Source organism: Zosterops lateralis, assembly GCF_965231275.1.
Source record: "Zosterops lateralis genome assembly, chromosome: 12".
NCBI classification, from domain to species: Eukaryota; Metazoa; Chordata; class Aves; order Passeriformes; family Zosteropidae; genus Zosterops; species Zosterops lateralis.
Genome location: NC_139772.1, coordinates 14,507,885 through 14,534,730, shown reverse-complemented (window position 1 = coordinate 14,534,730; position 26,846 = coordinate 14,507,885). Strand labels below are relative to the sequence as shown.

The 26,846-nt window shown below is 50.1% G+C and overlaps 1 protein-coding gene across 2 annotated transcripts; it reads left to right on the top strand.

Annotated features, from left to right (window-relative positions):
* Positions 1 to 26,846, top strand: CSNK2A2 (casein kinase 2 alpha 2). 2 transcript variants are annotated; one of them, XM_083870122.1, is made up of 12 exons: positions 1 to 110; positions 322 to 433; positions 11,212 to 11,313; positions 11,994 to 12,044; positions 18,230 to 18,289; positions 20,285 to 20,368; positions 21,189 to 21,299; positions 21,510 to 21,611; positions 21,925 to 22,025; positions 22,703 to 22,851; positions 23,039 to 23,132; positions 26,413 to 26,846. In XM_083870122.1, the coding sequence occupies exons 1-11, from the start codon at positions 7 to 9 to the stop codon at positions 23,113 to 23,115; spliced, it is 1,053 nt and encodes a 350-aa protein (XP_083726248.1). In that variant the 5' UTR covers positions 1 to 6; the 3' UTR covers positions 23,116 to 23,132; positions 26,413 to 26,846. The 2 variants fall into 2 exon arrangements, with proteins under 2 accessions (XP_083726248.1, XP_083726247.1); XM_083870121.1 differs by lacking the exon at positions 26,413 to 26,846 and having other exon boundaries at positions 23,039 to 24,552.

The window sequence follows — 26,846 nt, the reverse complement described above, 5'->3', positions numbered from 1 at the left end:
GCCGCCATGCCCGGCCCGGCCGCCGGCAGCCGGGCGCGGGTGTACGCGGAGGTGAACAGCCTGAGGAGCCGCGAGTACTGGGACTATGAGTCGCACGTCCCGAGCTGGGGGTAAAGCGCCGCGCGGGGACCCGCCCTCCCTCCCGCGGGAGGGCCTCGGCCCGTGGGGAGGGTTTCCTGATTCCCCCGCTCCCGTGCTGGGCAGTCCCCGGGGGGCTGCGGACGGGGAGAGGCCGGGAGAGCACCCCCCTCCCCCGGCCTGCCGCCCTGTTAGTTATCCACTCTTCCCCCACCACCGCCTCTCTCCTCTTGGTGCCCGCAGCAATCAGGACGACTACCAGCTGGTTCGAAAGCTCGGCCGAGGGAAGTACAGCGAGGTCTTTGAGGCCATCAACATCACCAACAACGAGAGGGTCGTCGTGAAGATCCTCAAGGTGAGTATCCCGTTGATGATGTAGAGGCTTGTGGCGGCTGGGAGCAAGAGGGAGAGGAGCTGGGTTGGTGGGGCCAGAGAACTGTTGGATCTCTTTATTCACCCCAAAGCTCCTGTTTTCTCGTTAAGGACATTGGGATGGTGTATTTGGAAATGGATTTGGTGTCTTGCGTGCTGTAGTGATGTTTTGATGTCTCCACCCCTCCTTGTCCAGCATAGCTCAGGGCTGAGAGTTCCTCCGGTGAGGGAGAGCTGTGAGTCCTGACATTTGAACAGCGTTGCGTGTTCTGCCTGTGTTTAGCAAATTGTATCTGGCAATGCCTGTCTAAAACAGCCCAGGGACTGCCATTTCAACAGGAATGTGAAGCCTGGAGGGGAGAATCCTTCTGTTAACCTCTAGACAGCCGGCATGTGGCCTTTTCAGAGCCAGGCTGTGGGATGCTTGGCTGTTAAAAAAGCAGCTATATTTTATATTCAGTCCTTTAGATGATCTGATGTGGAAAAGAACTTCATCACAGTCAGACTATAAACACTATGGAACTTGAGGGGGCTCAAGGAGACCTACCAAAGTTGGGCAGTGTTGGTGGCCTGTGTGCTGGTATGTTGACCCTGATGGGGTTGGGTTGTGGGGGTCTTTGTGCAGCAGTGGGAGGTTGCAGTTTGGGATGGCTGTGCACGGGTTATACACCGCAGGGCATGTCTTACCATGTTTGACACTGAAGCAACAGCTCACAGTGAGCTGTCCTAACTGTCCTAGCAGCACTCTGTGTTGGTGATCTCTGGGCAGGCAGGGGAGTTAAGACAGAGATGAAAGGTTAGAGTTGCAGTCTGTTTGGTTCTGGCTTGGCTGACACTTGTGGCTGTCACTTGTTGGACCAGCAACACTTGTCACTTGTTCCCCAAGAGCATGTGGGAGCCAGTGTTTGACCATGGGTGTTCTAAGAATTTGAGCACACATTCATCCACAGTGTGCAGAGGGGTCTGAGCTTAATGTGCCCCTGCAGCCACTGAGAACAGCAGCTTCCCAGGACATGCATCTCTGCAGGGCTGTAGCCTTAAGGCATTCACTAGATCCACTCAGATAGCATGTCTGGTTGTCTCTGCTGTCATTCCCACTCTCTCACTGTGCCTGCTTCCTTGGGATCTGCCTTAGCTTCTCAAAGAACTTGTCATGGTTTGTCCATCCAGCACTCCTGGGAAAGGTATGATCTTCCATCTGCTTCTGGGAGGAGGCAGACAAACCCCAGCTTTGGCTGTGGTTTTGGAGGTGGCCAGGTGAGCTATTTGGGAGAGCCTCTGTGGCTGAGCCTGACGTCAGGGCAGAGTGGTGAGGTTCACGTGTCCTTGCCAAGCCAGGTTCCTCTGGCATGCTGTTTGGCCCTCCCCCTCCTTTGGATGCTTTTTGTGGTTTGGGGTTTTGCCTTTTTTAAAGCAGATGCAGACAGGAGCTTTTGCTGTGAGACAGTAGCCACAAGTGGCAAGTACAGAGCTGGATTTTACAGCAAGATGCCTTGTGGCTGGCCTGAGGAGACTGTGCACTTGTGCGTGCTGCTCCGGAGCCCTTGATGGCCTCTTCAGGACTGCTGTGGTTTATTGAGATCCTAGGTCTTGTCCCACACAGAAAGGCACCACGAGGCCGAGAGGAGGCTGCAGGGAAAGTCATCAGAACCCCTGCTCCTTGCCTCTTCCCTGTCCAAAGAGTCTCCCCCGGAGCGATGCTGCTCTCCCTGTGGCAGCTGAACTCTGTCACGTCTAGGGAGCCTGTCAGCCCTGGACGGTGAGTCAGCTGGCAAGAGTCATCTGAGGGCAGCTGGGTGCTCCTTCTCCTTGGGGCCTGAATGTGTTGCCTTAATGCCCTGCAAGCAGGAGACTGAATTGTCCCAGATTTGAAGCGGGTGGTGTTGCCACTGGTTTCCCTGGCTCTCCCCACTTGCATTAACATGCAGACAGCATTCCTGTGAGTGAGCAAGGAAAAGCAGAAGGTCCAGATAAATAAAGATGAACTTTCTCCTCAGTGGAAACTGGGTCAGTGAAAAGGGAGTTTCAGAGCACCACGTTGTGTGTACATTATGAAAACCTGTGAAGTGTGGCAATAACATCACTCTGATCTGTGGAAAGTGCCTCTGGTTTCCTGTAACTAGACTCAAAACTTCATTGCAAGTGTAATTGCATGTATCTACAGTAGAGCCTTAGCCAAAGGGCTGGGTGCCTCTGCTCCTCCTAACTGGGGAAAAATTCGGATTCTGTGAGATGAGAGATGCAACCAAAAATCTTCAGGTTTTTGTGTCATGCAAGGATGGGTTAAAGAGAAGTACCGTGGTTGGGCAATGGATGCTGTTTAGCTTTTTGGCAGAGTTACTCCTTTCTCTAACATTTCTTGAGAGTACAGTTTATGTTAGGTGTTGGAGTGAGTTTAGCAAGAGTCACTGTTTTAATATCTCAGTTTCATGGGAAGTCACTGGCATGTCTTCCTAGCCTTTGCTCTTTGAAGCAGCTTGTCCCTACTGAGCTCAAGCTAGCACATAGCAAGTACTTCCCCTGCTTTGGTGTTGTACTACCTGAACATTTTGTACCATCCTCCACAGAGGTCAGGAAATTTTATCACTCTTTGATGCAGAACTGAGCCACAGAGATTTCCTGTGTGATTTTGGGCAAGTCCCTTAGCCTCAACAAAGCTGAGATGAGAGCATAGGTCCTGGTTTAGTGCTGCATGAGGGAGATAACTGCTCTTCCTCTGGGCAGCCACTCACTTGGTTTGTTTGTAAGTGAAGACTTTAGCTTTGGACAGGGCTAAGGGGTTGAGGGCTCTGGTTGGTACCACAGTGCCCTCGGCCTTTTGGGCTTGCATAAAGCGAGGTGTCCTGTTTCCCTGGCCAGTACCCAGCATTTCTTTCAGTTCTGCTACCCCAAGTGCAGGACCCAGCCTAATCCTGCAAGAGAATGGGATGTTGCTAGTTGTGGTCATAATGTGTATCAGCAGAGGAGGAGAATTAAGATCATGCAAATGACTATGGCATTACCATTTCCTGGATCAATTGCCTTACAAATACAATGCCCTTAATGTCACTTTTCCTGGGAAAATTCTGCAGCTTTTTCTTTAAAAAGGGCAAACAAAGCAAACAGGTTGCTTCTCACTCCACTGCAGCAGGACATCAGGATCCACTGTGTAGGATAGTGTGTACAAAGCAGTGGGGCAGGAGCCTGGATTGCCACACAGACACCCCCTGCCCAACATTCTCCAGAAGCTTTTATCTTGAGCAGTGAGGCAGAGGACAACTCCCTCCCTTTTCAATGTATTCAGGGAGCAAAGGGTGAGAAGGGTCTGAAGTGTGGGGACTCTGCACTGACCTTCCTGCCTCTCAGGTTAGTAGGACATGGATTCAGGCAGCAGCTGTGCTCCCGCAGTCCCTGGCTGGTGTTGGAGGTTCCTGTGGGCTTTTTGATCTGGCTGGACTGGGTACAGCTGTGGCCCTGCTTCCTGCCTGCCTTGGGGCAGCCCACACCAGGAAGGGGGAGTGTTCTGTACGTGCTTTCATGTCTTGCTTAAATCTGATGCTGAGGTTTAACTCCCAGGATGAGGCCTGTCATTCCTCAGCATGTACAAAGGGGGTTTAAGGCATCCTTGTTGCCAATGAGTTGTGGGTTGTCTACATCCAATGCAGGTATCTAAAGCACAGTTCTGCTCTTCCATATCTTACTGCAAAGGTGTTTTTGGTGGACCACTGAGGTCGGTCTGTGCTGGCTCTTTGATGAGCTCCTCATTTTGTTTTCCGGTAATGCAGCTCCAAAATGTCTCCCAGCATGCCTTTAAAGTGAATCCTCAGTTCTGGGGTAACAGTGTTCCTAGAGGATGTGAACAGTGTTGCAAGTTGCCACTCTAAAAGACAAAGGCTAACTTTCCACATTGCTTGTAACTGCTACAGGTGATACCTTGTACTGAGGAGGATGCTGTTATAATGAGTTACCTGCAGTTAGTGCTGGCACTGAGTGTCGGCCTTACCGCTGTGTCCTTCACCTCCCGGTCTCCTGTACAGCCTCCATCCCAGTGTGCACTAGGGGTGGAGATTACAGCATCCCTGTTGGCAGGTCTCTACAGGAATCAGGAGTCATCTTGCTTTCCTGATGCACCTGTGTGTCCATGCATGCTCTACTTGCCTGCAAAACATTAAACCCATCAGAAAGAGGGTGTTTTGTCTCCTTGTGTGGTTACTCTGCATAGGCACAACATGAGTGGAGGTAGGGGAAGAATGCAGATGCAAGAACCAGTGAGATGGAGGTCCTGCAGCAGTGATGAAATAGCCTTTTTCTCCATTGATGGCTTTTGTCCCTCTGTGCTGAGTCCATGCACTGGAAATTTCAACTATGTGCACTGTTTCACAAGTGCATTCTTGTTTGTTTGGCTTTGTTTTTCCCCTGTTCCCCCATTTGGGCTGCGTGAACCCTCCAGAACTGCTGCTCATACCAGGCACTCCTGGAAGGTCCTGCCACTGTTGAACTCCAATTATCACTCTAGTAACTAGAGAACCAAGTTGGGATGATGGCTCTGGTAAGTTTTCTTCTGTCTCTAGAAGCTTTAGAGCCCTCATGCATCAGCTTGTCCTAGAGGGGAGCTGAAATGACTCTCATGCTGGTGTGCAGAAGGGATTGCACAGGGAAATAGGATTGGATGCTGTTGGTCCCTCAGGCTGGAGCTTTTGACTGCATCGGTGACCTTCCCCCAAAGCGTTCAATGCCTGCTCCTCCTGCGTTTGCATGCACTGAATCAACTCCCCCTGGCCCACTTCCTCCTCTGGCAGTCTTGAAATGAGCCCTTTTGCAAGAGGGATGGGTACACAGCTCTTCTCTTTTAAACACCAGTTGCCCACAAAGAGCTTGGCAGAGTTGGCTGCTGGAGTCCAGCCTTGTGTGAGTTGAGACCAACTGGGACAGTAGTGGGTGCCTCAGAGGCCTGCAGATGCAGCTGGTGACTCCCGTGGTGGTGATGGTGTAACACCAAGGAACTGATGAGCTGCAAAGCTGCAGCTCCTATGTGGAGGAGGGTGAGATGGAGCATTGTGTCTGTTTGCAGGAGCCTGAAGGAATGATTCCCATCCCATGGAATGGTGGTGGTGGGGATCAGGGCTTGGTCCTCACGTGTCACCCTTTTAGTTGACTGCAGAATTCCTGATGTATCACGGGCAGTTCTGAAGCCCAGGAGGGTGTGTTGGGGTGTGCCATGTTGGAACGAAAAGGATTCTGAAGGAAAGAATGAAACTGCCTTCAGAACACATGCTGGGATATTCTACCAAACTTAACTATATTTTATTTAACTAAAAAAGCAGTAGTACTTTTATAGTTTCAAGGTATGTTTTTCCCCCCTCTTCCCTGAAGTTCAAGAGCAGCTCACAAAAGTTTAAATTCCCACAATGGAAGCAGTAAAATGCAAACAACCAACAGAATGTTAACGTAAGTGGGCTCCTTGATTTTGTAGCTCTTTGGAATACGATTATTTGGTTTCCCAGCTGATGTCTGGCAAAATAAGCAGAGCTGCTCTGAAGCCAATTTTCCTATTGAGCAATTGGCGTCGGGCTTTATAGGCTGATTATTGTGATCCTTTTGATAATACTTGCTAGAGACAAATGAGCTTCTAGTGCCAGCTTTTAAATGTTTAAAGCCTGTGATAGGGATGCTGCTCAAGCCTTTCAGTGGTCCTGGATGGTGTGTATTCAGATCCTGCTTGTTCACTGGAAGCATCGTTGTATTTCCAGGCTATTCAGGCTTGGTGAGCAAAGAATTGATTTTTTAATTTTTTATGGGGTGATGGAATACATTAGTTTCTCATGGATTTGTATCTTTTGACTGCTAAACCTTCTTTCCTGCTGTGCTAACCCCAGTTTTGTTTCAGAGCACCTGCTGGGCAAAACCCAGCACCTTCTGGGATTCCTTCAGAGCAGCACGTGTGCTCCTGAGCTGGCAGCGTGTGTGCACTGCCGGGCTGCCTGCTCTGGGCTAATGTAAAATGATTTTTATGCTTTGGACTTAACTCGTATTTCACATGCCTTCCTGGTCACTGTTTTTCTTTCACAGTGTGAAAATGCTTAGAGAACTTTGGATAACAAATCTAATTTCTTTCTTTGCTTGAATTCAAGCAGTGGGTCCCCAGGTTGCTGGGGAAGGCTGGAACTGGAGAATCTGACAGAAGAGTATACTCCCATTGCTTTAGAAACCAAGCAAAAAAGATGTTTAACCAGGCAGCCATTAATTAATTCAAGACAGGAAGTGATGGTTGCAGTCTTTATTTAAAGGTTTATTTTAGCAAACAATGTTAATTTTCCCAGCTGGTGTTTGCTGCAGCTGGACTCCTTCCCTGCTTACAAGTTTACATGATCCTGTGGAAAATGACCCCGGATCTGTTCTCTTGGTCACAAAGAGGTGTTTTCTTCTGAATCTACCTGACTGCAAAGCTTATTGTGTGACATTTTTCACCTCTGCAGAGGGATAGCTTTGCATGATGCTCCCCAGTCTTTGGACAAAGAGAGTTGGGATAGCTTTGGCCACTGTCACTGCCTCTTCTGCCCAACTTGCAAGTGGACTGAAGCATCCTTATCCATTTGGCTGGTAGGGTGGGAAACCTGCAGTCACCAAAGGATAGGTGGCTGGGATAGAGCTGCTGGGTCCAGCAGAGACCATCCTCCTGTGGCTGGAGGTGATCTTGTCCCTTTGCTCTGGGCACTCAGCGTAGTGGACAGCTGTGAGCTGTGTGTTTTGTCTCCACAATCTACAACCACCTCACTTCCAGTTTGCCTGAGGAAGGAAACAATTTTCTGGGAAACTGGAAAACTGGCTTGTGCTAGACAGTAATGTTGTTCTAAGGGTACTGATGCAGTTGAAGTAATTAAACCCCTCCCAGTGTAGACACAGTTAAACTGAGACATGTCTTTTAGCCTGGTTTCCTATGGAAACGAGTCTTATGCAATCCTGCTGTCTGTCAGCCTTTCTCCCCCTCCTCCCCCCAGTAGTTTTTGCACTGGTTGGCCAATTTCAACCAAATGCGACAGAAGTCTCCAAGCTGTCAAGTTTGTACAGATTTCATGGAAGTAGGTGTTTGCACAGAGCAGAGGGACTGTGTTGGAGCCCCTTTCAGAGGGAAAAGCTTTGACCCATACTGGTCACTGGAGAATCCCAGCATGGAGGAAAGCTTTGAAGTGCCTCTGGTGTGGGAACAGATGGAGTTGGAGGCTGTACCTGTGTAAAACATTGCCTTGCAAACACAGGCAGATCAAACTCAGGAGCAGTTAATTTTGTCGAGGTGCCTGCTCCTTTCCTCTGCTGGAAATCCCCCTCCCAGTGCAGGAGGACTGGCCTGTGTAGGAAGCACAACCTGAAATACTGCTGTTCATAGCCTGGTTTGATAAAATAGCCTTAAATGAGTGTTGTTAAAAATACTCTGGTTGCAAGGGCTGGTGTTTTAGAAGCTATCCCTGCTGGGAGAGGCAGATGGTTGGAGGCCATAATAGCTTCAGTTCACATTTAATCCATGTGTGTTTGGAGTCAACATCCTTGGAGAGACAGATCGGGTGACTCTGAGAGACAGTTGTAGCAACCCAGGCTTAATCCCGGTGTGTGGCTGATGGGCTGCTGCTGGCCTGGGGTTTCAGCAGTGCTGGTCTCTGGGACATGAGGGCAGCCAGCAGAGTTTCTCTGGTTTGAACAGTTATCCCCAGTGCAGTGCTGGGTGTTTGACTTGCCAGATGCAAGAGCTTGGGCTTGGAGTTGGTTACTGGGCAAAAATGGAGCCCCAGTGATGTGTCCTTGGATAACACATGGTGTTTGCAGCTGTGGCTGGAGCAGTGGGCTGGGACATGTGGGGAGGAGGTGGCGTTAGGCTGGGTAAGTGAAAGCTGTGCAGGATGGGGTGTAGGCCAGCAGTCACCACTGAAATGGGGAAACTGTTCCCCCACATTGCTCTCTCTGAGGACACTCCTAGGCAATAGCTTTTCCTCTAAAATGACTTCAGCCCATGGCATTTCTTTTGCATCATCGTTGTTTACCTAGTGGTGGAAAACCCCACTGAGCGCTGGCTGCGAGTGGGGAGAGCATCTGAGGATGTGCTGCTTACAGCCCTGCACTGACAGGGCTTCCCAGCCCTGCCTGGAGGCTTGTGTGGCCCTCATCCCAGCTCACAGTTGATGTGGGGATGGTGTGACCAGCCTGGCCAGAGCTCTGCAGTCCTGCAGCTTAGCAGGAAAAAGTGCAAACAGTGAGTGGCTTTTAGCTTTCCCTCTTGCTGAGACAGTGTTCACCCGAGTGTCTTCCCTTGGTGATGTCAGAGATGCTGCTGGTGGTGATTATCTGCAGGTATTTCATTAAAAAAAGACCAACTTTCTTTCCTCCTTTTTTCTAAAAGTCACTGATTTTGTCTGCTCTGGTGTTTTAGTGTGTGGTGGGTAAAGATAGATTTCTGATGGAGATAACGTAGAGCATCATTTTCCCATCCTACAAAAGGTGAAAGAAACACGTGGAAGTGACTGGAAGACAACTTCTGCCCCAGTGGGAGCAGTGGTTGCTATGAAAGGAGAAAAGGAAATCTTGGAGGGATATGCTCCCCTACCTAGCTGATGCAAAAGACCCCTGAAATAATTACAGTACAAAGGAAAAGGTGTTTCAGAGCGGGCACTGGGTCCTCTTGGCTGTTGTGTTCAGGGACTGTTTCAGCTCCCAATCAGGTGTGGGTGTTGCAGCAGAGAGGCTGTAAGGCATGTCTGTCATAGCCAGGCCATTCAGGGAGCACCTTCAGGATGTCAGTGCCTCAGTTCCCCTTTGAAGTTCCTTGGAAAACAGCTTGTGTGTGTATCTGCCTCACTGGACAAGCAGAGTAACCAAATTACATCCTCTAATTCCATCTTGGCCTTCTGGTAAGATCTGTGCATGTGGGTGACACAAGGGCGGTGTTCGTCTCCATGCTGACATAAATTAAATTAGTTCCTAATGAAGCATCCTCCTCTCAGGTTCCAAAATGTAGCCCTCTTGCTGGTTTACATGCCCCTGTTCTGGCTGATTCTCCCTTTCTATCCAAGCTCCCAGGAGCTCCAGTATTCACTGGGAATGCCCTGGGGCTGTTGGTCGCCCACTCCCCAGCAAGCCCTGCCCCGCATGGCTCCAGCTCTGACAGCTGCTGTGGCCTTGCTGCCATTTTCTACAGTGGCTTTATGAGGTGCTGACGCTCCCTGTGCTGGCATTGGTGTTATTTTTGGCACTTAGCTTCAGGCTGAGATTCTCATCTTTTGGCTTTAAAGTCTAGCTCATGCCTTTTAACTTGCAAGAGGAGAAGAGCAGGATTTGAATCTGAAGGTTTCAGCCACCTGAAGAGCCTGGGAAGACAGCATATTTTATCACTTACATAAATGCCATATTTTCCCACTATATAAAACCTTCTGTTCCTTCTCCTGTCTGCTCATGCATTTCTGCCAGGGGTCTGAAAACAGGGATTGCTTTGGATTTGCCTGTAAGGGGGAGTGTGAGTTGTCCCATCAGCACTCTGTGGCCATCATAGAAGTGGGAGGCTGTGGCAGAGGTGAGGTGGTGAGCATGAGCTGTTGAGCACCTGTGGCTCCTTGTCCTTCACACAGACATCTGCTAATGTGTGTTACTTTGGGAAGGTGCCTCATACCTTTGCCATTCCTCATCATACCCCTCCACATGCACCAGACTCAGTGCCAGATGATGAATGTTTTGGAAAGTTAAAAGTCTAGAGAGGAATGTTTTCATCAGCAGCCTCAGAGGTGGGGCTTTACCAGCAAAGGGCTTTACCAGTCCCTGCAAGATATATCTGCAGCTCTTTTTAGCGGTACTGGTGGGGCAGGAGGGGATGTTCCAGCTCTGGAATGAAGACTAGACTTGGCGACTTGCAGCTGGTGCTGCCCACACTGGTCAATAGCCAAGGCTCATTAAAAAAGTCTCACCTCTTACCTGCTCTAAACTGCCTTTCCTTTCTAGCAGGCACAGAGCTAGTGTTGTCCTGGGAGTGGATGAGTTACAGAAACGATCATTTGCATTGAAGTGAACCACTGGATCAGCAGAGTGTAAAAGCCAACCCAAGCTCTGAGCCTCTGCCTTGGGAGCAGCTGTTCTTTGTCACTCTTCACAGGGTGATGTCCAGAGAAAAGCTTACTTTTGCAAAGAGGGCTCCTGAGACTGAGCAGATTAGAGAACGAGTCAAAACTGTTTAAAATGTCTTTAGGCTTTAAAAATAATCATGGTTATGGGTGCAGTGACATGCAGTGTAGTTGGCTCTGTGCATTTGAGATGGTTACAAGTGAGGCACAGCAGTGTCTGAGCTTACGAGTCATCTTGGTGTTGGAGACTCTCAGGTTATCGTTACATGGGATTAAAGTCTCGTTGGGAAACAGGCTGAAAAGTGAAAGACTCGTTAGGGCTGGTAAACAAAAGCAGAGGTAGGTCCACCATGCTTGTCCTGTGGCTCTGAGTGCACAACATGAATCAGTATGCTGAGGTTACCACATAGCAGTCCAAGGCGCTTTTAACCACGGTTACTGGAGTCACAGTAGTGTTTGTCTGGAGTGGTTTGATTGTCCCCTGATGAGTGGGAAGGTTTCATGGAGGAGGGGGAAATCCTAGTTCATGCAAGGTGTCTGTCTCCTCTTTGGTGCTAGAAATGGTCCCATATGAGGGTGGGAGCAGAGACAAGGGGAGGTGATGTGTTCCAGTCTAAATCAGTGGCAAGAATCAATGTTAATTTCTGAAAGGACTCTCACTTCTAATTTCTTTTGTCTATTTAAGCCAGTGAAGAAAAAGAAGATAAAACGCGAGGTTAAGATTCTGGAGAATCTCCGTGGTGGCACCAACATCATTAATCTGATTGATACTGTCAAGGATCCAGTGGTAGGTGCCTGTGTTGGGGAGGTGTGCTGGGATTGCCTTCCCACCAGCTGAAAGCATGGGCTGGTTGGTTTGGATGGGTTGCTCTTCCTTTCCATATTCCCCAGACTCTTCAACCCCCATTCTGTGTCCTCTGATGGGGGAAAGTTTTGAAGTCCTAAGAATTATCTGTAAGAAAGTAGAGCCTGTAACCTTCTATCCTCTGTCTGGCATCTGGAACCTAGGTACCAGTGAGGGTACTGGATGTTAAGCACTTTAATCCTTCTGGTTGCTGTCCTACCCAGTGATCAGTGGTCATGTCATGATCTGCACTGCCACAATTACCCCGTTCCTGGGGAGTTTTCTCTGACTGGCAGCTGGCTGAGGGCTGTGACTCCTGGCCTGCTGGCAGCCCTGGAGAGGAAACACTGCTGCAGTGTTGGTAATCCTGGCTGACCTTCCTCCTGGGAGGTCTGAGCTCCTGGTGCTCTCTCTGTTCCATGGCGTGGGGGGAGCAGCGCTGGCCAAAATGCCCAGTTGGTGCCCTGTGTGTGGGGTATATGCAGGGCTGCACTTTCCATGCCCTGCTCCCACCTTGCTCTCCCTAGTGAGGGCTATGCAGGAAGCAAAGGCTTTCTCAGGTCTCTTGGAGCCAAAGAAAGGTCAAGAGCATATTCTAAACCATGACTTTCTCTCTCTTGCAGTCAAAGACCCCTGCTCTGGTGTTTGAGTACATCAATAACACAGATTTTAAGGTGAGTTCGCCTGAGTGTGGAGGAGGGAGGCTTCCTATTTCTGTAAAGTGCTGTGATTTTCAGATAATCCTCAAGAGCTGTGGGGGCAATTTATAGAGTTTTCACAATTGCCAGCTTCACTTTTCTTTCTCCATGTAAATCAGAAATCTGTTAATGGGCTCTAGATGAAAAGGCATAAAAGGTTTCTGTGCTGAACTCCCAACTCTGAGGAGTAAGGTCAACAGGTTAGATATTCTTACTCCCCTCTCAATTTAGTAATCACTGCTGTGCTATATATTCAGCTCAAGTTAATCCCTCAGCTGTAGTGCTCTGTTTACAGCAGTGCAGTTGATGGACCTGGTGACACTGAGTTGTTCTGGAATCCTTCACACCTGGGGACTCTGGGGTGCCAGAGGCTGGAGAGCTCATCTCCCACTGCCAGTGGGCCTGGTAGTGGGGGATTGAACATTCCTGAATACATCTTAAGGGCTTTTTTTTCTTGTCTGAAGCTGCAGTATATTCCTTGGTTCTTTTGATGTCTGGGGGCTCCAAGGGATATTACTCTTCCCAAAATGAGGGTCCTTCTGTCTGAATGCAGCTACAACTGCCTTTGCTTCCAAAATGCTTCCAGACAAAAGGGATCTATCATTAGCAGCCACACCTATTTTAATGGTATCTTTGCTTCCCCCATGTGAGCCTTTACCCTAAGTCACTAAGTCAGTGGTGGAGAGTTAATTGAGCAGTTGCTATTAGAAAGCCAGCAGTCATCCCTCCTGCACCATTCAGGGATCTCTTTCATTCCATGCTGTGAGATGGTGTTTTTGTCTTCCTATCTGTCCTGGATCATTATGTAGGTACAGGTTTTGTAGAAGCAGATGTACCAAACACCCAGAGAAGAATCTTGGGCTGGTGTTGGTTTTAAAGGAGGCAGCTGGCTCACAGACCAGCTCCTACAGCCCTGCATGCTGAGGGGCAGCACATGCAGTTTCTGTCCCTCTGGGGTGGGCCTGGCGAGCTGGATGCCGCTGGGTGAGATGTGTGTGTGCAGCCAGAGCTCCAGCCATGCTGCAGTGGGGGTCTGAGTGCTCTTTAATCTCATGTAGAGATACACTGCAGGAGCTACAATAACAGCAACTTGCAGCAGCATCTGCCCTGACACCTCTGGGCGGGGAGAGGAGTATTGCCTCCATCAAGTAAACAGCCATGAGAGGAATGCTCTGTGGTGACCTTTCAGGGCTAATTAAAGCAAGTTTGGTTTGCCTGGGCTTTGTTTGACATCAGCTGGGCTGTGCCAGTGCCTTGTGTGTTGGGAATGTGCCCCTGTGCTTCTCCTGTGACCCACAGCCTCCTTGTAAGACTGGTTCTAGAAGTTTTTAACTTTCTATTTAGAGATTTTTTCTAATTATTTCATTGATTTTTGTTTTTAATATATGACTTGAGATAAGCTACATTGCTCAGGCAGTGGAACACATTGCTGAGGATTGCTTTGTGTGTGTCCAAGTCCAAATGTGATTACACCACTCTGTTGTGTCCTTAGAGGAAGAAGTTATCCTGAAGGATATCCCCCAGAAACTGACATGTGTCTATGGAGTGTTCAGCAGTACCTTGAGGCTGATGGCCAGCAGGGACTCTTAACTGAAAAATGCTGGGCTCGGAGTCCATGGTTCTTTGGCCATCCTGGCCACACGGAGAGCCAGGCTAGGCACTGCTGCAGCCAGTGAGGAGCATTGGAGTGGCCACTGCAGAAGTGACAGTGCTTAGCTCTGGCTGCTGCATTAGAAACAACTACATGAGCTTGCAGCAGGCTTTTCTAAGCTCCTGGGAGAAGGCCTGGCTCCTCAGGGAAGTCCAAATTCACAGCTGTACAAGTCCAAGACAGAAAGTATTGATGCTTTTGATGCTGATTGGTACAAGGCAGGAATAACTTGTCTTGGGAATGCAAGTGTGTCCCCAGGGCATGCAGTGTGGCTTCCTGTGTTCAGAGCTTATTTGTAACCTGAATTTCCCTAGCTGTGTATGGGGTGTGTGGGTTGTTTGATGCTCCACTCCCATGAGCTGTCTGCCTGTTTGAGTAGGTTCTTGGGACTGCAACTAATTGCAGATTATAGAGCTGCTTCTACTGAGGGTGCCTGTGGGTGTCTTCTCTATAGAAACTCCCAAGATGTCTCTTCCCTTGCTCTGAAGTGCCAAGCAGAGAGTACAGAGTACGTGAGACCACTTGTGTTGGAGGTCTCAGCTTGCTCTCTACCTTTATACATGAAGCAGCTGGAGAGCACCCTGTCATTTTCCCCTCTGCTCCATAGTCCTTATCTCCCTGGGCAGCCAAGTTCTGCTGGAGTAAAGTGCCACATGAGCTAATCCAGGTGACGGGGACCTCTTCTCTTTGTTTGGATGTGGCTGCTGCTGATGTTCCCATCTGTGTTAACATCTGGATTCAGCAGCACTGATGAGAACTGGCAAATCACCTTCGGGGTGTGTGAGAGGTTCCCAGGGCAGCTTGTGTGGCTGAGGGCTGTGACTCCTGGCCTGCTGGCAGCCCTGGAGGGGAAATGCTGCTGCAGTGTTGGCAGTCCTGGCTGACCTTCCTCCTGTGAGGCCTTAGCTCCTGGTGATACATTTTGTAGGCAGTGGGTGGTTGCTGACCACTTCACAGGATTTCATTTTTCTCTGTCCTGTTTGCACTAGTTGCTCACAAGCTTGGATGTCTGCTCAGTTGTCTCCTTTCTGGAAGTTCCTTTCCTCCAGCATTATTATTTTTTGCTTTGATGCTAACACTTTGACCCCTTTGCCTGTTCAAATGGCAGAACACTGTTGATGTCAGTGCACCCATGAAAGTGGCTGCTGGGTTTCCTCAGCTCTCTGTGCCTGGGCAGAAGCTGCAGTTCTGTGAGATTTAACCTGTGACTGTGGATGATCCCAGATCAGAAGCACAAGCTTTTATTTCACTATTCTTAAATGATGGTATAAACAGGACTCTTAGGTGATACCTCCCCAGAGCTGATTACATTTTCTTAAATTACCTGTCTGGTTCCCTTCTGGAAGTGGCAGCACTGTACTTGCCGGGAGGATGAGCTGGAGCCAGACTGGATATGTACTCTGCTGTGTGAGGACAGCAGCTTATGTACAGGGTTAGTGTTTCTCTTCAGACCTGCTGCATTACTTGTCATCTGAGAACATTCAAGCTCCCCACAGTAATTTGCCTTAAATGAAAGCTGCACTGCAGAGCCACATGCAACTGAGGAACCATCAGTGAAATTAAATGTCTTTTGCTAATTGGTTTCAAACTAGAAATGAGGCGCCAGCACTTCAGCCACTGTCAGCTGTCATGTGTTTTGTAAGTGTACCTGGTACTGTGCCTTTCATTGCTCCAAAGAGGCAAATCCCTTAGGAAAGAAGGGCACAGAGACAGGTCTCAAGGAGCAATTCTGGATTGGGTTTGCTGTAGAAGGTTTGCAGCTGGAGATGGGCAAGAAAGGTGAGCAATGGAAGGTTGCTTCAGGACATTCAGCCTGCTGGACTTGTGGGTACAGTGGGCCTTTGAGTCAAGTCTTCCACTTCACCTGCACTTTTGTGAATTTTCAGGCCCAGTTACTGTGAGGGAAATATGTGCATGGGTTTTATCCTTGTACATCCAGGGTTTGTTTAAAAAATGTTTGTTGCCCTGCATAAGCAATGCAGAAGTATAAAAGATTCTCCTCCCTTGTGTGGCTGCCAAGACTGGATGCTTTGGGAAATTTTTTTGGTTACTGCTGCTGCCCTGCACCCCAAAGCAGTTTCTCTCCTCACAGCCACCCTGTTGCTCTGCAGATGCTGCTTCCTGCATGTAGCCAGCTGTGTTGCTCACTCAAGGGAGAGGAGTGAGCATTTAACTCCTGTCAGCCCCATGGTGGGGAAAGCATGTCTCTGCCTCCTCAGGCACTAACAGCATTCGTTTATGATTGGTTATGTGATGTGTGCCAAAATATCACCCAAAGCTGGAGAGAGGGGTAGTGGTTGCCTATGGGTGGGTTTGGCCTTTCCTAGTGCTCTCTATGGAGAAAGGAGACCAGCCCAGGTCTCTGGGCCCTGTGGGATTCTGAGTGCTGAGCAGATGTTTGAGCTGGGTCTGAGTGATCCCCACAGTGATGTTTCTGACAATGCTACTCAACAGAGACAGCTGTAGGAACAGAGTATGGGGCATGTCTGCAAAGGAGGTGTCTGTCTTGCCCTGCTAGGCTGGGCAAAGGGGATTTGGAGCCCACTGTCAAAGCCTGCTTGAAGCAGCTGCTGTGCAGGACCCACTTGCAGTGGAAGCCTTGGCTCTTCCTTCAAAGCTGTCTGTGTTCACTGGCTGCCTGCAGGGTTGAGCAGGCTCCTGCAGGGACTGTTCCTGTGGTGAGCAGAGCTGGGCCCTGCTGGCCACACTGCTGGCCTTGGCACTGACAGAGTTCAGAGGGGCTGGGTTTCACAGGCAGCTCTTCTAGGGGAATCTATTGAATGCTATTTGCCCAATAGTGTTTGGGCTTATCATGGCTCAGTCCTGAAGGCCATGGGCCAGAGAAGCAATAGCATTGGAGGTCTGAGAAGAAAGACATTGGTGACCTCCCTTCTATCCCCTTCCCACTTACAGGCAGCAAGAGGCAGAGAGCCAGGGAATAGGGAAAATGAGATGTAGTCTTGTAATGCCACTGCCTTTCCTGCCCTCCTCCTTTCCCCAGGTGCATTGATGTTGCCAGGTGAAGTTGAGCAGGGCAGTGAATACCAGGAAGACATGTTTTACACATTTCCCACAGTGTTTGTAACCTAGGAAGCCATTTAAACAGACTTCTGGAAGGACTCAGCTGTCCTCTGCTGGCCCTGCGTCCTGCATCAGTTGTGCACAAGTCAGGAAATCCATCCCTGCTATGGCTCTGTAGCTTGTGGCTATGTCTTTTTTGCTCCCTGCTCACTTGTCTGCTTCACTGGGTTGCTCCAAAGCGTTAGGATCATCCCAGCTCACGAGAATACAATGCAGTTGTGTCCTGGAGGCTGTTAGAGCTCTGTGTGTGTAAGTGACACTTGTATGTTGTCACATGATTTCTGATTTTGGGGCTGGGTGGGGCCTATTTGGAGATAGCCCTCAGTAAGGCAGGAACCTGAGGATCTCAGCATGGGCCTGGAGGGGATCCAGGGCCAGAGCTGCTTTTTCGGAATGTGAATTTCAATCCCTTGCTCTGGGATTTTTCATTAAGCTGCCAAGTGGTGCCTGTGATGGACAGCGGGCTCCAGTGCTGATGCAATTGGTGATTTGTCTCAGCTATGTGATGATCCTTGTTTGTAAGAAAGGGCAGAGAGGTTTGGTCCCACTGCTGCCCTGTGAGTGTCCTTCCTTGCCCTGCCCTGGCATTTTGCCTTGCTTTCCCTGGAAGAGAAAACAGCTCAACAAGGTTGGGCTGATTCCGGAGCCTGTGACAGATACAGAACAGAAGGCAAATTTGGGGCCAGCTGTGACCTGGTCTGGGAGCAGCAGGGTGATGAGTTTTCTGTGAGGGTGCTGGTGGCACAGGGCAGTTACAAGTGCCCCCTGGAGCTCTGTCACTTCCACATGAGCAGCCACAGAAGGACAGAGGAGAGTGGTGGCACTGAACATTTCCCCACAACTCAAGTTGTGCTCTGCTTGGTCCCTCAAGCATTCCTGTGCTCTTCAGTTGCATTAACCTTTACTCTGGGATAGAGGAGAGCCTGTGCAGCTCTAAGGCTGGCTCTCCTCTTTGTGCTTCCCAACCCCATGCTCCTTTAGATTGGTGTTTTCCTCTCCCTGTCACACCCTGAACACTTGGACACCTTCCCATGTGTTCCCAGCCTGCCTGCTCTGAATGCTGTTGTCATTGCTGACATACAAAGTCATCACAATGACTTGACAACAGAAAGAAAGTCACAATTGTCTGTGCCTCTTCCAGAGCTTTTGCTCTCTCCTCCTTGGACAGACAGCCTGCCCATCTCCTGCTGGAAAGTTGTGACAAGCCTGAATGATGTCAGTAGCATTTCACAGGAGCTCTTGCATCCTTTCTAGACTTCCTGGCAGGTCTGAGACCAGGAGAGCCCTCAGGAGTGGTAGCATTCATAGGGAATCTGGAATGGAGTCAATGATTGGAGGCAGGTGGGGTGCATGAAATGAAACTAAATCCAAATTTTGAGTATTTATTTTTTCTCTCTTTTTTTTCCCTCCCTCCCCAAATCTGTTTCAGCAACTGTACCAGATCCTGACAGACTTTGATATTCGGTTTTATATGTATGAGCTGCTTAAGGTGAGTGGCATTGCACATGACAGTCTGGATGGGGAGACCAGGAACAAGAGTGCCAGTAGTGGGGCTCATGGGGCACTGTTGCTAAGAGATTACTTCTCTTGTGTTCACTGCACAAACCAAGTCTTATAACCTGGGAAGGTTTGGGAAGAGATCAGGTTACCTGGCTTGTTGCTGTGAGGTATTGCAGCCAAACTGGGGGTCTTTGGCCACCTCCAAAGAGCCTGTGATTCTCTGAGGTCTGAAGTGTTTGTGACTGTGTCACCAGGTAGAGCTGTGCTTGGTCTCCCTGTGTCTCCTGCACCATTGTGCTGCTGTGAGGAAAATCAACTCCCAGGAAAACAGCCAGAGCCAGGACAAGGCCCTTGAGGCAGGGCTGGGGAACTATGATGCTAGGGACAGTGGAAGAGAGGGATTGGCAGCTCCAGGCTTTCCTCTGCTGCAGTATTCAAATGCAGCCCCAGAAGGTGAATTCTGCCCACTAGTTATGCCAGTTGTTACAGGTAATATCAGTATCTTCCTTTGACACCTCCCAGCCAAAGCTTTCCTTGCCCCTCTGATGAAAAGGTAAGGAGTGCCCTAAATACCTCCCCTTAACCAGCCTAGCTTGCACTTCCCCATGGAAATTCCCTCAAGGAGCCATGGCAGGCTGTGGGATGTGCTGTACTGGCTCTTGGGGGTCTCCAGCTGCAGGACAGGGGAGGCAGCAGGGCACAAAGTACAGCTGACAGGTTTGACTGATCCCAGGGCTGTTCTGTGCTCATCTGCTGGAGCAGCAGCTTGGCTGTGTCAGGTCCTAGCAGGGCCTTGGCGCTTCTGGGCTGGCACTTTGCAGCTCCCATGCCTCTGGAAATGAGTGGGACAGACTAGGAAAGCCCTGCTTCAGGACATGATGACTGAAAGAGACTTCCTGAAACAGATCTAGTGGCCTCAAAGGAGGCTTTCTTCTCTGCATCCCCACATTTGCCCACCTGTCTGCAAGGGAAAGACCTTCCTACTGGATGTTGGGAGTGAGCCTGAGGCAGGCTGGGATTAGGATGGGAGGAGTGATGAAGTTTAGATGATCCTTGAGCCTTGGCAACACAAGACACTAGAAGAGCTTCATCCCTGAAAGCTGTAACCTGTCACAGATCTCCTGGACTGGAGATCCAGGAGCACTGCTTGCTGTGAGGCCACTGCAGGGCTGTTCTCTGAGGCCTGGCTGTGATGGAAGCTGTTGCCTCCTTGCTTCCCACTGTGGCACTGGCCCAAGGACACCGTTGCTTCCCTGGCAGTGATGTCTTGGATATTGAATGACTACAGGCTGTACCCTCTTTCTGTGCTGCTGGAGATGTCATAGCATCTGAGAGATGTTGATGGATGGATCTCCCTCCCCTTGGAGATGAGAAAACAACATTCTCACCTCTTGCTCAAGGGAACAGCTGCGTTGGGGGGCAAGTGGTGCAAGGTCATGGAGCTGGGGAGTTTATATGTGCTCCTGCCTAGAAGCTTGAAGCAGCTTTGCTCTCCCTCATGTGCTATCACTTGCCTTTTTTAAGTGCAGTTTGACTTAAATGAGCAGGGCAGAGGTGACTTTCTAGCTTGAGTGTGTTTTGGGACCCAAGTGGAAAGCACAACTGGAAGGCCATAAAACTGCATGCATATAGGAATCATTCCCTTTCTAGGGAAGAGAGCCTGACCTAGGAAGCACAGGGCTATCCAGGTTGGAGCACTGGGCTTGTCACCAGATGGGACACTTCTGTGCATTGTGTTCTTCAACAGCTGTGCAGGGAACTCAGTTCCAGGACCTGTGACTGCAGTAGGACATGAGGTCCAGTCTTGTTGCCCGCTTGTCACGTTATCATGTGCAGCATAAGAGCTGAAACTGCTCGTTTCATGTGCCAGGGTTATGGCACTTCCTGTGAACTCTGGCTTCTGGCTGAGAACTCTATTACATTGGTAATGCTGTGCCCGTGGTTACAGCCATGTCTAATGTGTGTGTGTGTGTGTGTCTGCCAGGCCCTGGATTACTGTCACAGCATGGGAATCATGCACAGGGATGTCAAACCCCACAACGTCATGATAGACCACCAACAGAAAAAGGTACTGTGACACCAGGGCTTACAAGCAGGGGTTTTCCAGGGAAACTTGAAACTCTGCTGCCTCTGTTCCCATAGCCCTGGCAGCTGCACATACCCTTCTAACCTTTCCTTACTGGCTCCCCTCCACCTGTGCCAGCACCAGAAGATGGTCAAAATCCCACAGGGGAGCACCTCAGGAAATGGGCAGCACAGGGGCATACCCCACCCCATGATGGTACTTGTATCCCATTGAGTGCTGTGTGTGCCTGCCCCAGGGACCTGCAATTTCTGTCAAGGAGCTAGTTGCTGGTTCACAGGTCCCTCTCTGTCAATCTGCAGTGGCTGTACAGGCAAGGCAAGGTGTATAAAGAAGGGAATCTCTTACTGGAGTCCTTCTCTAGTAAGCAGGTTGTCCATCCCTGCAGCTGTGGAGATGGTCTGCCTTGGAGGATGTGCTGAGACCCTCCTGCCCCATTTTCTGCTCTCAGTCTCCAGGTAAAATCAACACTGCCTTCAGCCCAGCCCTTCTAAACAGTGGGATAAGACTTTTTCCCTGTTTCCTGGTACACAAGGACCTGGTGGTGCTGGTAAGAAGCCAGCTGCCCAGCAGTAACAATGTGCCTGGACTCAGAAGGCAGTGGAGCTTTCTAAGCTGGGCTTTGCCCCACCAGCTGATGTTAGGGAAAAGGGAAAAACCTGATCAGAGAACTGCTGAGAGCATCTGCTGTCTACAGAGGGCTTCCCTCCACCCTGGGCTCCACACTTGCATCAAGGGATTGAGGCCTGGCCAGTGTGGCTTGACCTGCCTGGCTGATGACTCTGTGTCTCTATTGCATGTTCAGCTGCGGCTCATAGACTGGGGTCTGGCTGAATTCTACCATCCAGCTCAGGAATACAATGTCCGTGTGGCCTCTAGGTACTTCAAAGGACCAGAGCTCCTTGTGGACTACCAAGTAAGAGTCTGTCTCCTCCTTGCTATCCAGTGATAACACTTGTGGCTGCACTGTAGCCACCTTTGGGTTGTCTGGTTTTGCCTGTCAGGGCATTGCCTGGGTTGGAGAGAGGCTGGCTGTGAAGTGCAAAGGCTGAGGCTGCCTGTGCTGGTGGGGAACCAGGCTGTGGTGAGTGTGCTTTTTCTGACAGCTTCTCCTTTTCTCCCTCAGATGTATGACTACAGCTTAGACATGTGGAGTTTAGGCTGTATGCTGGCAAGCATGATCTTCCGAAAGGAGCCCTTCTTCCACGGCCAGGACAATTATGACCAAGTAAAGACATTGCTACCTGGCTTACTTTGTGAAAAGTTTGTCCCGAGTTCATCTCTGTGTGTATAGTGGGGAGACTCTGGGGATGGGACTACCAGGCTGGGAGGATGCTGCTACATCTTTGGTTAAGCCATCTATGATTTTGCTGCCATGTGTAGGAAACTTGTTTTCTGCACATGTTGCAAAAGCAAGTTTCAAGGGAGAAACTCCTGTCTGGGATGTTTCCAGAAGGAGAGCTCTTAGATTTGGGCAGCTCTGCCTCTGCAAAAGAGTGGTGGGCTGCACTTCTGCTCTCTGAACACGCCTTTCGTTCCAGCTGGTTCGCATTGCAAAGGTCCTGGGCACAGATGAGCTGTATGGGTATCTCAAGAAGTACCACATAGAACTGGACCCACACTTCAACGACATCTTGGGCCAGTAAGTGGAGCAGTGAAATGCTGCCTTTTTTCCTTGTAAGCACAAAGAGGGAGATAAACTGATGTCTATACCCTTAAGGCATTCTCAGCAAAAGCCTGCTCGATCTGGATAACAATGCTGCTTGCAGGCTTCACATCTAGCTGCTCATGTCATCTCAGGAAGTCACTGAAAGGCAGGCTCTTTCCTTTTGTCTCTCCCATGATTCATGAGCCATCCCCTATTTCTTCTCTCCTGCTTCTTCACATCCTTAAAGTGCAGGGTGTAGACACTGCAGTTAAGTGTGGGCTGAGTGGCTCAGAGTCTTACAGTTGAGATTTCTGAAAAGGACAAGTGGAATGGATGGAATAGTGAGGACAGCTTCTGTGAGGCTGGCTGGCAAGCAGAGCAGTTCTAGTCCCAAGGGTATCACCCTGCCTGCTACATGCTGTTGTCGAGTTGTTGTAGACAGAAGAGAATGTGCAATGTTGTGCCTTTCCTGGCACAGGAGATCCCATACAATTGTGTACATAAACAAGAGGATTTTCCACCTTTGGCAGGTGTTTGCTGGGCAGTAGTTTGTGTAAGAAAGAGCTGTGGGCTGTTTATCACAGCCACCTATGCTCAGAAGTGGCTGGTGGCAGGTGATTACCATGGGACATGGGGGTAGTGCAGTGCAGTGACAGCTGGACCCTTTGCAGGCATTCCCGGAAGCGCTGGGAGAACTTCATCCACAGTGAGAACAGACACCTGGTCAGTCCTGAAGTCCTTGACCTCCTGGACAAGCTGCTGCGATATGACCATCAACAGAGGCTGACTGCCAAGGAGGCCATGGATCACCCCTATTTCTGTGAGTCTGTGGAGTAGCTGGGGCCAGCAGGGATGGAGTTGCAAGGGCAAATTTTGGCTCCCCACTTTGCGAAAGCCTTAGCAGCTCTTTGGGTTTTGAGGGCAGTTTTTCTGGAAGGATTTGCCTGGGTGGAGTTTCCTCTTTATTAAATACTGTTTCCTTTTCCTGCCTGGTCTGTCTCCTGCAGATCCAGTGGTGAAGGAGCAGTCCCAGCCCAGCTCAGAAAACGCTGTGCTCTCCAGTGGCATGACAACAGCACGATGAGGACTGGAAAACGACGGGTAATTCAAGATGTTTACAAATAAAAGCAAAACCTTCGGTCACACAGTGAAGGGAAAAGAACCAAGGACCCCCCCCTCCTTCCCCTCCCCTTTATACTCGGCAGAAATCTAACCTTGGGGGGGGTCTTAAACCTCAGTTCCTCTCTGGTGGTTGTGGTTAATGTAACTCTAACCCTGTGGTACCAAAGCCCTGGGCAAATGGTCTTGCAAGAGCTAAATATGTAGTGATATCCCCAGGGCTCCACACAACTGATTCTGGTTCACATCTCTGGATCCTTCTCTTCCTTCTCAGTCCAGCCTTCCCCACCACGCTGGTGGGGACAAATTGGTCGTTCCACCATCAGCCCTTAGCATGCCTCTTTCTGAACTTGCCTTTCTGACTTGTAGACTCTGAATGAACCAAATTCAGGCTGGGGGTCAGCAGGTGCAACTCTGTTTTGAGGTCCAAGTCTTTACTGCTCACTCTGGGCTTGAATTTGGCCCTTGAATTCCAGTTTCAATTGTGAATGCCGGGGTGGTTGGGGGGGAGGGAGGGGGAGTTCGACAAAAAACAACCCACAAACCCAGCAGCATCTCAGGATTGGTTTGGAGCATTAAAACAAAGGCACTGATCCGAGTTGCTGGGGAGAGGAGATCCCCCCTCCAGTGTGTTTGACAAAGGCTCGCTCTGAGAAGAAACTCAATAGACCTGCTTTGGAAACTTGTGAATGTGAGGGCTGCTCTTGTGGCAGGAGAGGGGAGGGACTATCCAGACTTTCCCACTGAGCTCAGGAAAGTCAGTGTTGCAAGATTTCTTGTGATAGGTGTGCAACCACGTACCTCATGACGTGGCTCCCATGAGAATTCGTGCCAGACGCAGACTTGTGCCAGAGCACAGCTCTGGAGCGGTTCAATCCAGCACCGCAGGATGGAGGAGTGGAGAAGAGGCCAGGGAGGAGAGCACAGGGAGGGGGGAGGATCGACAAACAGCGGCGGCAGGGCGGGGGCTGTGCAGCTACTGATCCAGGCCTTGGGATCCCACGCAGTGTTTTAACAAAGTCAGCCATTTGTTGAATTCTGGGGTGCCGATCCTGTTGGGGGGTGGGGGGTTCGTCTTATGGGTTCTTTCATCAGATCCCTCGATGGCTTTATAGCCCCACAATTCACAGTTGCCTCCTCTACTTGTTCTGTGTGTAACTTCATCAAGTGGTTCTGGTGACACTCAAACCTAGACGCTGGAGATAGTGTTTTCCCACCAGCACCTAAACACAGAATTTCCTTCTGCGGCATTGTTGAAATAGTTAATTTTTTATAAGGTTGCAATGTTTCTATTTGAAACATCTGTTTACATTCCATATTCCAATAAAGTTCTATTGGCATCGACAGCAGGTCAATCCATTTGTATAATTCACTGAAACCAATAAATATCTATACGTCTGAACGTCTGCCGTCTCAAATCTATGGGATAGCCAGAAGGCCTGAGAACTGGAGGCCTTGTCTCCTCCAGGAGGGCAGGTCAGCTCTTCCAGCTCCTCTTGTCTGTGTTTTTTTGGGATCTCTCACTCAAGTCTTTGGTTGCAGTTCTCCTGCTGCCAGCCCTGAGAGTTTTTCTGTGGCAGATTGTCTCCGCTGCCACAGGGCCACAGAGGAGGTGCGAGGGTTTGGGCACAGTGTGGGGCTCAGCTCTTGTGCTCCACTGGCCTCACACAGGCACTGCCTGAGGGACAGACCTGACTGCTGTTACCTGGTGGGTCAGACCAGGTCCCCAATGCACAGCTGGAAATCAGGGTTCTCCACTTGTACCCCCATGCTCATCTGCTTTCAGCCTGGGTGGATGGCTTTGTCTAAAGATGTGCTGAGTAGGGAGTAGCTGTTTCTTTGCATCTGGGGACATGGGGACCATCCTGGCTGCCTGGCCTAAGGGGCAGGGGAGTCTCTTGTGCTCTTACACTGTGCCACTACCAGCAGGATTGGTTTGGGGTTTTAATATGGAGTTTTGCACTGATTTTAAGTATCTATTGAATTACTCCATTGAGAAGTGGATGTTTCTCATGGCCTGTCCAGGTTGCTATGGGAGAAGCTTGTCTGTTTTCCAGCTCTTGTGTGCTGGCATTCCCAGCTTCTGGAGGGGCAAGGCAGAAGAGGTGGAGAGAAGAAAAACGGGTTGAGTGGGGGAACTTTGATTGGTGAACACTGTTGACCAAGGTGTATGAGTGTGCTGCGTATAAATGCTTGATAGTGTCTGAACCTGATAGTGAAAATTTCAAGGTGGCACTTGGGAAAGTATCTGTTCTGTAAACCTGAGTCAGGAATTCTTTCCTGGTACTCTCAAGCAGAGGAAGAGAGTTGCTTTTCCAGAGACTGAAATGGCTTTCCCTGGTTGCAGTAAGCAGAGAGGCTGGAACAACCTGCCCCTTATCTCCCCACATCCCTACCCAGCTCTAGGGTAGGATGAGCAGTGACAGATTCATCCTGAAGGGAAACAGCAGCTGAGCAAGATTAGTCTAGGTGTGAGGAAGGTGTGGAGACTCCTGATCCCCACTGGGACGTTTGATGCAGCTTGTGCCAGTTTATCCCTGCAGCCAGTGGCTCTTCCAGCACTCAGAGCAGGAAATCCTTCTCTCCTGACCTTAGCAAAGCATTCTCCTGACTTCAGGGGCAGCCAGGAGCTGGGGAAGAGTGCTTTGTCCCTAGGAAGTTAGGAGGACTGGGGAACATGCATCTTCATCTTTCTCCTGGAGAAAGTTATTAGAGTCCTAGTGCATGTTCCTGGCCTTTAAGCTGGCCTGGCTCCAGCCTTCTAGCAGGGGTTTGGCTGAGTGCCTTGTAAGAGGAAAGGCTCAAAACTGAGCCCCAGCAGCCACTGAGGGATGCAGTGGGAAATGGATGCAGCAAGCAGCTTTGCCAGCTTGTCTGTTACAAGTGTGCTGGGCATGATGGGAGCTTTCAGTGGAATTATGGGAGGTGTTTGTGGTAGTGGAGGGAAGTTCAAAACAGTAGGTCATGGAAAAAAGTCCAAACGTGTCTGGCTGTCCGTGACACTTCTGCTTTGCTGCACTGCATCTCTCTCTTGCCTTGCTCAGGCCTGTCTTCCTTTCTCACCCCTTCCAAAGCAGGCTGAGGTTTCCCTGCTGTCCCCACATCCAGAGGGCCATGGAGGGTGAGCCTGGGCCTGGCTGGGGGTGGGCTGGCAGACAGGGGCAGCGTGCCCAGCCAGGGCCTCATCACGGCGCTGGAGGAGCTCCGTGCTGAGCCGGCAGTGCCCCGTGACGCTCACTTCCCTCCTCCCGTCTCTCCTCAGGTCCGATGCTGTTGCTCCCAATTTTCCATAAGCAGAATGAGAACCAAATCAAACATCCCATCGGCGCGGTAGAGCGACGGCGGGCAGACTGCGCGGCGCGGGCAGGGCTCAGAGCGGGGCACACGCCTGGCTGGACGGCACTCGCCTCGCCATGACCGCAGCCCTTCCCTCCGAGTGTTAAAGGTTCTTCTGCCTCTGTTTCCTTGTTGAGCTCTTCCTGACCCAGAAAGCGTGGAAATGTGAAGGGTGTGCAAAGCAGTTGTTGGTTAGTTGTTCCTTCCTCTGTTCCGGCTGTTCCCCCCCAACCTCTGATGGACCATGGTTAGCCAGCTTGTGCCTGTCTCTTCCAGGACATGGGGGTTGCAGGGGATGTAGTATCGTGATGGACAGTTCTATACTATAATTAAAAGAATTCTATATTGTTGAATAAAAGT

Excerpts from the sequence above, each read along its gene's own strand:
- CSNK2A2 (XM_083870122.1), top strand. The coding sequence starts at position 7 with ATGCCCGGCCCGGCCGCCGGCAGCCGGGCGCGGGTGTACGCGGAGGTG. Across the intron at positions 20,369-21,188 it reads TAGACCACCAACAGAAAAAG|CTGCGGCTCATAGACTGGGG; the intron begins GTACTGTGACAC and ends TTGCATGTTCAG. Across the intron at positions 22,852-23,038 it reads CATGGATCACCCCTATTTCT|ATCCAGTGGTGAAGGAGCAG; the intron begins GTGAGTCTGTGG and ends TGTCTCCTGCAG.